We start from the raw sequence: 12,233 nt of genomic DNA, 5'->3' as shown, positions 1-12,233 counted from the left end.
GGCAGGCAGACTCTCAACCACTGCGCCACCAGGGAAGCCCTGAGTTTTCTTTTTGAGAGTTGCTGCCTGAATTAAGAACAGACTAGCCTCTCCCCATCACACTGTTTATAGCTTTTTCATTAGTAGAGGTAGACTAGAAACGTTGTAGTGTCCTTAAATAATAACTGTCTGCTTTAATTAATTGCTTTCTGATAAGCACATCTGGTTAATGCTTATGGAATAGGATCCTGGATCATTAATGAGATTTGCTAATGAGGTACTTTTCTTTTGTAGCCTCCTGATTTTCCTTACAAAGATGATATCATGTCAGTGAATCCTACCTGTTTGGTCCTTATTATTCTTCTGTTTATCAGCATTATCTTGACTTTTAAGGTAAGCATGAAGATTTTACTTATGGCCTAAATATTACTAAATGTATTCATGAATGCTAAAGAAGTAAGAAAACTTGCCGTTAGTTTATCTTGTTTTAGATTTCTGAACTGCTTTTTGAATTCCTCACAATTCTGTTCCTTCTCTTATCTATATGAGAGAGATAAACACTAACCAGACTTCCACAGGCCAACCCAGGGTTCTTCTAAAATCTATTTGGATGGAAATAAATTAATATAATGTTGTACATTTATGTGGTGTGTATTAAGTACCATAGCATCCATTACAAGTCTCCGTATACATTCTTTTGTAATTTGTGGGTTTTTCCCCTAAATATTTATTTATTTATTTACTATATTTGGTTGCAACAGGTGGGCTTCTTAGTTGCGGCTCGCCTGGCTCCTTAGTTGCAGCACGCAGGCACCTTAGTTGCGGCATGCATGTGGGACCTAGTGTCCTGACCAGAGATCAAACCCGGGCCCCCTGCATTGGGAGTGTGGAGTCTTAACCACTGCTCCACCAGGGAAGTCCCTGTAATTTGTTTTTAAAAACGTAATTGATTTTGAACATTATTCTGTAACAGTCTATTATGAATTTATCATTTTTATAAATTAGTTATTGTTGGACATTGAGATAGTTCCTACTTTTTCACTTATAAATAGTACGGCAATGAATATATTAAATTAATTACATCTTTTGTATACTTATACATTTATTTTCTCAAGATCTATTTCCTGAAATTTGAGGGTATGCATAATTTGAAGGTTTTTGATAGTTTGTCAAATTGATCTCCCCTAAAGCTGAATGCCTTAACACTCCCATCTGCCACGTCTCCCTCACCCTCATCGGTCGAGTGCTATTTTTCATCTTTGTAAACCTGATAACATTATTCTTGAACTTTTAATTCTTAACATCTTTCATTGTCTTTATTTTGGCATAAAATTACCGAATTCTTTAAAAACCAAGCTTGGTGAGTTTTGAAGAAGCTGCCTTTAGGGAGAAAAGTCATTTTAAATGGTAATGTGTTGAAGAGGAGTAGAAAGAAAATGATTCACTGAAAGTCACTGAGGTCTGCATCGCCCTCCATACAACATGCTCTGCATGGCTTGTTACTGCATGTGTGGCTTAGTGGTCAAGGATTTGGGTGAATTTTATACACGGATGTTGAGGCTTCCTGCCCCTGCAGCTCCTACCTCAGCACCCCAACTTCCTGGCTTCTTAGTCAGACCACCGGCTGTGTGGAGAGTGAGCAGAGCCACTGGCAAAAGGCTTCAGACCCTCAAATCCCACTCACTGCAGTTTGCCACTCAAGGGTAGACTCCCCTTTAGCTTCTGCCTGTTTTGGGCCCTTCAGCCCTGCCTTCAAATAGAGTCTGTGTGTCTGTGTGTGTTTATTCCAGATTTTATCATTTTTACCTGGAAGAAGGTTAGTCTGACCAAGCTACCCTGTGCCATTACCCAGAAGCCAGCACCTCCCACTGCTCTCAAAAAAGGCATTTTAACTGTGTAGGCATTTACATCTTTATTGGAAATGCTTACTTGAGATATTGAGTCAGAGGACCTAGATTTACCTTGTGTCACTGCCATATAGCTATGTGACCAGAGCCTTGGTTTCTTCATTTACTAAATAGGAGTAATAGCTAAGAAAACATTGTGAAGGGTGACTGTGAGGTTAGTTGAGCTAATGGATGGGAAGATGCATCATTCATTTATTTATTCAGTAAACATTTGCTGAGGGTCTCCTGTGTGCCGGGCCGTGTTGTAGCTGCTAGGGTTTGGTGGTGAATAAGAAAAATCCCTGCCCTGTCTGTGGTGCTTTTATCAACTGCAAACAATATTATTTATCATAATGACCTAATAAAAGGCATCTTATAGATTGTTCACAGCACTGTCTCCAACCTGTGCGTAATGTGTTAGTATTTCATTATATATGTATCTATTTCTGCTAACCAGACTGCATTTCCTTGAGAACATAGACCCTGCCTTCATTTTTCTATCCCTTGTGGAGACTCAGTAATTATTAGTTTAAACAAATATGAACACATATCTGTGTTACAGTTTCACATAACAGTTTACCCGATTAATAGCTCTCACAACCTAAATTCACTGTTACTCTTTAATAAGTTTTATCACTAGTGATTCCCTGGGAACCCAAATCACAACATGTGTCAGTTTTGCTCTGTCCTTAGTTGGTAAAGGGAACAACGCTTACCGCCTAGCTCTGCAAGTAGATGATGGATGTACTCTTGTCATTTCAAGTCTGTTTGGGAAATATACCAAATATTTAATTTATTCTAGATTACAGAAATGTCAGATAGGAAATAAGGTCATTGAAATAAGTTACTGGTCATTGAAATAACTTTAGAGACAACAGGCCAGGTTTTTCTCCCATCGGAGTGTTTAGTGGGTGAACGCTCCTGGTGTTGCAGGGGCCATTCAAGAATGCTGACTGGGCGTATGGGGCCCCAGACACTGGGTATTTCCCCTCCGCAGTTTAACCTTCAGTTATAGATTTGTCATTTTGGAGGCCTCACATCAGAAAGAGTTCTTGTCTTAAAAGAACCTTCTGTTCATTGCTAAAATAATGGATGACTTCTTACATAGTACACAACAGAATATGTCCAAGCATTCCTTTTTTATTTGTATTAAAATTCTCAATGAGTCCAGGGTTTTATTGTTTGTTTGTTTGTTTTAATAGAGAAGCAAGAGCGTTGTTGAGTAAACTGAAGATTTGAGTAAATTCAACATATTGTTCAAGAAAAATGCCCTTTCCATCTCTTTCTCATTGTTGATCTCTGGTTTCAGATAATTGCCATTCAGAAAACACTTTACTAAAATAGCGTTATGCATTTTCATATTAACATTATCACAGAAAGTCTCACTGTAGGAAATAATCACCGCGAAGTATGAATGCAGCAGGCTTCCCTGGTGGCGCAGTGGTTGAGACTCTGCCTGCTAATGCAGGGGACACGGGTTCGAGCCCTGGTCTGGGAAGATCCCACATGCCGTGGAGCAACTAGGCCTGTGAGCCACAACTACTGAGCCTGTGTGTCTGGAGCCTGTGCTCTGCAACAAGAGAAGCTGTGATAGTGAGAGGCCCGCGCACCGCGATGAAGAGTGGCCCCCGCTTGCCACAACTAGAGAAAGCCCTCGCACAGAAATGAAGACCCAACACAGCCAAAAATAAACTAAAAAAACCAAAAGTATGAATGCAGCTTAAGACAGCATTCTGAGTACACAACAGAACATTTACCTCACTTCTGAAAAGTGTTGACGAGCACTCCTTTTGTTGTTAAATGTCTTCTTTTTTTATAAAACAACTTTCTTGAGATATAATTCTCATATCATAAGGTTCTCCCATTTAAGTGTACAATTTAGTGGTTTTTAATATATTCACGGAGTTGTATAAACACAGCTCTGTGGTTAAACAATGTAATTTTAGAACACTTTTACCATATGACGTTTGCCCTTACCCCCATCCCCTGGTAACCACTAATCTATTTTCTGTCACTATGGATTTGCCTCTTGTGGACATTTCATATAAATGGAATCATATAATATGTGGTCCTTTGTGACTGGCTGCTTTGACATTTCCAAGGTTCATCCATGCTGTAGCATGTTATCAGAACTTCCTTTTTATTGCTGAATTATATTCCATTGTATGAATATACCATACAATGGAATATTTTCTTTGTCTATCCAGTCCTAAGTTGACAGACATTTGGATTGTTTTTACTCTTTTGCTATTACAAATAATGTTGCTGTGAACATTTGTGCACAAGTTTTTGTGTGGACATATGTTTTCATTTCTCTTGAGTATATACCTTGGAGTGGAGCCACCGGGTCACATTTAACTGTTTGTTTATTTATGTATTTATTTATGGCTGCGTTGGGTCTTCGTTTGTGGTGCGTGGGCTTCTCGTTGCGTGGCTTCTCTTGCTGTGGAGCATGGGCTCTAGGCGTGTGGGCTTCAGCAGTTGTGGTGCGTGGGCTCTAGAGCGCAGGCTCAGTAGTTGTGGTGCACGGACTTAGTTGCTCCGCGGCATGTGGGATCTTCCCAGACCAGGGCTCGAACCCATGTCCCCTGCCTTGGCAGGCGGATTCTTAGCCACGGCACCACCAGGGAAGTCCCCACATTTAACTGTTTAACCTTTTGAGGGACTTCCAGACTGTTTTCTAAAGCAACACCGTTTTACATTCCCACCAGCAATGTAGGAGGGCTCCGTTTTTTCCACATCTTTAACCTTTTAATCAAAGAATTTCAAAGCTAGAAAGGGGCTTTGAAATCATTTTGTTTTAATCTGATTGCACATGATTGGAATGAAAGTACAAAGACTTCGTATTTTAAACACCTCCCATGAGCTCATGCTTTCTATTTCCAGCATGTCTTTATTCTGGACCTTAATTTTAATTATCTTCTGTGGATATTTCATTGTGAAAATGGAAATGTTTTAGTGAATTGTACTGATCACAGAGCAAATTAATGTGCTATGAATGTTTTTTTTTTTAAGTTGACTTGTATTATAAAATCACATATAATGATATAGAATAATGATCCGAAAGACCCAGAGTTAAAGTGTGATGAGAATCGGCTAATGAATTGATTGTTCTTTGGGGGCAGTAAATGTTTGCGGCGATTGCTCCTTTCAACTTCCTTTTCTTGGAAATTCTCTTTCTCCTTTCAGCCCCACCCTTCCCCATCACCTTCTGTGTAGTAAGGCTACAGTATCACCCTTGGCCAGAAAGCTACTATATCCAACATTTGTAATTTTAAAGCCTTCTCGGTTTAGTAGAGTTAATGTGTGTTTAAAATTTATATAAATGAACATTTTGCAGTATGGCTTTATCCATGATGATATTGTAAATTGTCTGAACTTTGAAAATTAAATCTCTAACAATCACTACTTACTTACAGGGTTACTTGATTAGCTGTGTTTGGAACTGCTACCGATACATCAATGGCAGGAACTCCTCTGACGTCCTGGTTTACGTTACCAGCAATGACACTACGGTAGGTGTGATGTCACTTCACGTGGAGATCTCCACACATCCACTATACGATGGCTTATAAATATTTCTCGTGTTTGCTGCTTTTTTTACTGTTGTTGAAACATGTTCATGAGCTGCTTAGTCATCAAAGGATTCATAGTTGAGTGAAATGTGTTTTGTTTTCCTTACAAGACATTAAAATCTAGTTGGCTCAACTCTGGTTCATTTAAAAAAATATTACAAATAGATAATATATGTGCCTCTCCACATTTATGTATCTTTTCTTTTTTTTGGCTGAGTGGCGTGTGGGATCTTAGTTCCCTGACCAGGGATTGAACCCATGCCCCCTGCACTGGAAGTGCGGAGTCTTAACCACTGGACCACCACGGAAGTCCCAACATTTACGTATCCTAAACCTGCATTATTAAAAAGCCATGGTAGGGCCTCCCTGGTGGCACAGTGGTTAAGAATCCGCCTGCCGATTGCAGGGGACATGGGTTCGAGCCCTGGTCTGGGAAGATCCCACGTGCCGCGGAGCAACTAAGCCCGTGCGCCACAACTACTGAGCCTGTGCTCTAGAGCCCGTGAGCCACAACTACTGAAGCCCGCGTGCCTAGAGCCTGTGCTCCGCAACAAGAGAAGCCACCGCAAGGAGAAGACCACGTACTACACAGAAGAGTAGCCCCCGCTTACCACAACTAGAGAAAGCCCGCGCTCAGCAACAAAGACCCAATGCAGCCAAAAGTAAATAAATAAATTTATTTAAAAAAAAAACATGGTAGGTAATTCTAGGCATCAATTCTGCATAGTTTGACTATGCTATCTCACTTGACATGTGAAATTAAACTTAAAAATGTGATTTTATAGGTAGAGAGATAAGAATGGCAGAGATTACTGTATCTTTAAAACTTGCCCCGCACATCGGGCTTCCCTGGTGGCGCAGTGGTTGAGAGTCCGCCTGTCGATGCAGGGGACATGGGTTCGTGCCCCGGTCTGGGAAGATCCCACATGCCGCGGAGTGGCTGGGCCCGTGAGCCATGGCCGCTGAGCCTGCGCTTCCGGAACCTGTGCTCCGCAACGGGAGAGGCCACAACAGTGAGAGGCCCGCGTACTGCAAAAAAAGAAAAACAAAAAAACTTTCCCCGCATATGAAAACCTTAGCGAAAGAATTTAGATGAACTGTGTTCTGCCACTAGTTGTTCATACTTAACTTTTTTAAACCTATCAAATATGATTTTCAGAAACATGCCTTCACTGGAAGAGTCCTCAAAATCATTTGTCCTTTATGTAATTATCTTGCCTGGCTCGTGGTAAAAGTACAAGTCCTCTAGGTACTAATCTCTTTGTGTCTCCATCACCACGTGTGATGCTCAGTACAAGTAAACGCTCGAGGAGTGGTTAATGGAAGGGATGGGTGACGTGAGCCTGTGGGATGGGTCCAGGTGGATAGGATTGGAGGGGACAGAATGGACAGGACAGATGAAAGGATAAATATAAATGGTGTGTCTGTTCTAAACTAGAATGGAGTTTTATATTTGGTTTTGTATTATTTTAAAAAAATTATTTTATTTATTTATTTTTGGCTGCATTGGGTCTTCGTTGCTGTGCGCAGGCTTTCTCTAGTTGCGGCGATCGGGGCTACTCTTCGTTGCGGTGCGTGGGCTTCTCATTGCAGTGGCTTCTCTCGTTGTGGAGCATGGGCTGTAGGCACGTGGGCTCAGTAGTTGTGGCTCACGGGCTCTAGAGCACAGGCTCAGTAGTTGTGGCTGGTTGAAGCCCTGGTTTTGTTTTTTAAATTGTGGTGACTTGCTTACTCTGTGGCCTTACTGAAGTAATTTAGTCTGTCCCTGACTTGACTTCCTTGTGTATAAAATGGGGATAGGGCTTCCCTGGTGACGCAGTGGTTGAGAGTCCACCTGCCGATGCAGGGGACACGGGTTCGTGCCCCCGTCTGGGAAGATCCCACATGCCGCGGAGCGGCTGGGCTCATGAGCCATGGCCGCTAAGCCTGCGCGTCCAGAGCCTGTGCTCCGCAACGGGAGAGGCCACAACGGTGAGAGGCCCGCGTACCGCAAAAATAGATAAATAAATAAATCAAATGGGGATAAAACAACTTCAGACTTTATACTAAATACACAGGTGCAAGCTGATATCACTGAGATCTCTGTGGGATTTCTGAGAGAAAGCGTGTTATACGTGAATAGTTTTCTTAAGTCCTCAGCAAGGAATCGTTGGTTTGAATCAGAAATGCATGAGCAGTGGTTTAAGAGGAGGCTCTGCCGCGATCAGATGTACAAACCCAGCGTGCCCAGGTGCTGGGGGGCCCTTTGGGGGCCGTGCAGAATCTTTGCACTGATCACAGTAGACACATCCTGCCTACTAACCCTTTAGAGAATCCCTCTTGGGTCAGTACATCTCTTTAAAGAAATAACTGTTCATAGTTACTATAATTTTGATAAAATTACTGGTGTAAAGAATTTTTTCCTTCTCTCTGAGTTTCTGAGTGTTAGTTATCTATCAGTATCTTTCTGTTTTTTCCTTAAAAAGATATCTCAGAGTACTTTTATTGCCCTGCTGAACTAATGAAAAGTCTAAAAAGTTAGAGCTGCTAAACAAGCAAGGTATGTTAGAGCCCCATCCTAAATATTATGAATGTGTGGGACTTACAAAACTACCATCTTTGAAAAGTATCTCAGCGAAGATAATGCCCATATCACATGTGTTTGTTTGGTATACTTCTGGTGGTTGTTTTTTCATTGCTTTCTGAAGGGTTATGTGTATTTTTAATAGAAGCAAGGTGGAAGGGCTGGGTACACGTTGTATAAATACACCTGAAATCAAAGGATATTCTGAAATTGTAGAAATTGGGGTGCTTGGAGAATTTAAGAATCATGAGTGAGTCCCTAAAATGCATCCAACTAGCTTTTTAGAGGAAGTTTTATTTTCCACCCTTTGAAAGATTCAAAGTTAGGTATGGATAGCAGGTAAGCTGTATTTAGGCTAACATACACTCAAAAATAGTTGTACTTTCCAGCTAGACATCCTAGCTCTTCTAATAATAGACCTTTCTTCAGAAAGGCTTCCAGCTTGGCAGTAGTTTGTAGTAACTAGGGTTTGGGGCCATGGACTAGTGCCAGCTGTGATTGTTTCCTTGTGTGTTGACAGAAGGTCCTGGGGAATTGCTTGATGATCATTATTATTGGTCATTATCTTCTCAGTCATTCTGTATCAACTTGCCTTTTTTGTTTTTGTTTTTTTTTTTTGCCTTACGCGGGCCTCTCACCATTGTGGCCTCTCCCGTTGCGGAGCACAGGCTCCGGACGCGCAGGCTTAGCGGCCATGGCTCACGGGCCCAGCCGCTCCGCGGCATGTGGGATCCTCCCGGACCGGGGCACGAACCCGTGTCCCCTGCACCGGCAGGCGGACTCTCAACCACTGCGCCACCAGGGAAGCCCCAACTTGCCATTTTTAAGATAAGGAAACTGATGATTTGTTTCTACTTTGTAAAAGTTCACAGCGAACTGTTTTTTCCTTTTTAAAACAAAGAATGGTATTCCTGGGGAAGGGAGTTTTATCATTTCTCATAGCTTGCACGGATAGTCCACTTAATAGATCACGACCTGAAGTCTCAGCTTGCTGGCAGCGTTTTTAAAGGTTGTTTTTTTAAAAAATAGGGCTTCCCTGGTGGCGCAGTGGTTAAGGATCCGCCTGCCAGTGCGGGGGACACGGGTTCGATCCCTGGTCCAGGAAGATCCCACATGCCACGGAGCAGCTAAGCCCGTGCGCCACAACTACTCAGCCTGTGTTCTAGAGCCTGTGAGCCATGGCTGCTGAGCCCATGCGCCACCACTACTGAAGCCTGAGCGTGAGCCTGTGCTCCACAACAAGAGAAGCCACCGCAATGAGAAGTCTGTGCACAGCATGAGGAGTAGTCCCCGCCCGACACAACTAGAGAAAGCCCGTGCGCAGCACCGAAGACCCAATACGGCCAAAAATAAATATTTAAAAAATGATGGTATTGTGGATATTTTTCTAAAGAGTACTTATTATATCTAAAATAATAATTCCTTAATATAAAATATATCCAGTGAGTGTTTAGATTTTCATTCGACTCCTGTTAATTTTCCTAGCAATTTATTTGAAACAGGATCTGTGGGTCAGTATGCATTTTAAGACTTTGTAATTTTTTTAAAGAAACAACTGGCCCACAAACTAGATTTTACTGATTGCATACCTATAATATAGATCTCTGTATTTCCAGTAAATTAGTGGTTGGATCTGAACGCTTCCTATATTTATATTCCCATTTTCCTTTTTTTGTAAGATTGCTTTATAGTTGATAATTTTTCTTCCATCAGGATGCAGGTGATGTCTGGTTGATTCTGTCTTTCTGGGATGTCAGCAACCATTGATATCATCAATTCATTTGGAATTGCAATATGATGACATGCTATCATTTTTCATATATTAGCTGGAATATTTCTATAAAGAGAAACTTTCCCTCGAGTAGTGTTTAGTTACCCAGTGGTACTTGGGACAATGATAAATATATGTGCTTTTGTTCTCTTTATCAGTTTTCAAAATGACAAGTTGGTCCATCATTCTCTAGTGATGGCCAGTGAGGGTTTTTTTTTTTTTAATGTAATAAATGAACTAATGAAAAGAGGCCTGTTATTAGAAGAGCTGGGGATGTTCCGTTGAAAAGTACAGCTATTTTGATTAATTTTATCAGTAACCGTAAAGAAAATTTACCTACTGTTCCATACCTATTTTAAGACTTTCTAAGGGGAAACCCAAAATCTTCCTCTGAACAGCTACACCATAGCTAACATCCTTATGAGTGTCCTAATTATGCTGTCTTTGTCCAGTTGGAGCGTCTTCAAGTTGGCATCTGAGTCTTTTTACACAACTCTGGTAGTGTGATCGCCTCCTTGCCGTTCTGGGCTCATCTTGTTCATATCCTGTTCCACACCTGGAATCAGCTATTTCTCCAAGGACCCCTGCTTCCTTTCAGTAGAGACCATAATCTGTATTTCTAGGGTTGGAGAATAGATTTTTTTTTTTTAAAGAGGGCTCTGCATATTTAAAGGTTGTTTTGACTAGTACTAAAGGAGTTCAAGAACCAAAGGAGTTCTAATTAAAAAAAAAAAAATACTGGAGCCTCACTCTGAGATCCTAAGTGGGGCCTGGAATGATCTAGTTCTGTCATTTTCCCTGGTCTCCATAGCTATATTAAGATCCTCATAGTGGTCATCATGTTATGTTTCTCTTTTGTCCATGTCTTTATGGGGAATCCACACAGATACGTTGTGTCTTTCACTTCCTATCAAGTATTAAGCCAGATGGCTTTTCTCCCAGGCTGAAGAGTCTCAGGGTGACTTCTGTGGAAAGATACTGGGGCTCTTGTTGGTAGAAAATAAATGTGCTGCTTTTTTCTTCTCTAACACATATTATTAGCCAGGTATCTACTTTTCCAGATACTACTCAGGGAGAATAGATAGCGTTATTATATATTGGAGATCATTCTATGGATTAATTGCTCCAGTTTCCTAACTAAAGCAAAGCAAGAACCTTTGAAAGAAATGCCTTAAGACAGAGAGGTCACAAACTCTGTTAGTTCATAATGCCTCTTAGGGTCTTGGTATTTTTTCCATGATGCCCTTAGGCCAGAAGACATACCTAGCTGCTTACTTCATTAAGTAGTCAGGTCCAGACAACTTAATAGTAGTAGTTAGTGTAGTACCTAACAGGCTTTCTAGTGTTTTCCTTGGAAATTTAAAATATCCCAAGGTGTCCCTTTGAGTCACTGCCATACACGGTTAGGTACCCTAGAGAGATGGAACCTTCCCTTTAGAACATTGTTTTCAATAGAAATCAGATTCTGGATATATATTACATAATACCACATTCTCTCCCCTACCTTCATCAAAATCTGGCCTTAAGAGGAAAAATGTATTAAAATACTAAATAGTAGAAACAGATTTCTTTCACCTTAAAATTTATGCAAATCGAGATTTGAAAAATCCTTTTAATCTGCTAATACCAGTGCAGACTTCAGTCATGGCAGTACCCAGTGTTGCGTTAAATCCATGAGGAGGGAATCAATTGGGGCACTTTAAAAGCAGTGAGATGAATGTTTATCCAAAGTAGTATCCGAAATTCTGATTTCAGATAAAAGGATCATAGTCTTGGGCAATGTAGGAAAATGGCTATTTAGGGATAAATAGGAAAATTTTAAACTTCATGGAGTCCGTTATGCCATATCATATCGCAGGTGCTAATCTTGGTGAACACTATATACAGGTTTATTGTTCTGACTTCAAAAAGTGTTTTGGCAGGAATTCCCTGGCGGTCCGGTGGGTAGGACTTAAACTGCCTGAGACCAGGTTCAGCCCCTGGTCGGGGAGCTAAGATCCCACAAGCCACATGGCAAAAAAAAAAAAGTGTTTTGTTGTGTGGGGCTGCCTTTTGATCCTGACTGCTTGAAAAACACAGTTAAGAAAAAAGTCAGTGACCTGGTGAAGGCCAGATTATCTCCCCAGCAGTCATTTCCCTGTAGATATCCCTGAGAGGCTGCGATTAATTAAGGCTGACCTTGGGCTGTCAGAAAGCCACAAAACACTCTCAGTTGACTGAGAAGGGTTGGAGGTGGGGTGGATTTATTTAGTAGTCGTCTCAATGACTTTCAAAAATTGTGCATAAAAAATTCCATTGTTTTTTTTTTTCCCTCCTGCTGCTTTTAAAAATGAGTTTGTTCATTACTTCCTAGGCATAGATTACATGCTATTAGAAACAAGTTCTTGACTAGGTGACATGAGTTGTGTTTATTCTTTTCCCACATCCCACCGCCAGAGACAGAAGGGGAGGGAATGAAC

General features: G+C 41.1%; 1 protein-coding gene across 2 annotated transcripts in view; it reads left to right on the top strand.

Moving 5' to 3' along the window:
• LAPTM4B (lysosomal protein transmembrane 4 beta) overlaps window positions 1-12,233 on the top strand; it is a 69,251-nt gene that overhangs the window by 39,069 nt on the left and 17,949 nt on the right. For both annotated transcript variants that reach the window (XM_029223030.1, XM_029223029.1), the window contains exons 5-6: window positions 274-372; window positions 5,285-5,380. In XM_029223030.1, coding sequence (XP_029078863.1) covers window positions 274-372; window positions 5,285-5,380 — 195 coding nt within the window. The remainder of the gene's footprint in view (window positions 1-273; window positions 373-5,284; window positions 5,381-12,233) is intronic.

Source organism: Monodon monoceros, unplaced genomic scaffold (genome assembly GCF_005190385.1).
Source record: "Monodon monoceros isolate NGI ecotype Baffin Bay Population unplaced genomic scaffold, NGI_Narwhal_1 Super_Scaffold_14, whole genome shotgun sequence".
NCBI lineage: Eukaryota > Metazoa > Chordata > Mammalia > Artiodactyla > Monodontidae > Monodon > Monodon monoceros.
This window is presented reverse-complemented; position numbering and strand designations above follow the sequence as displayed.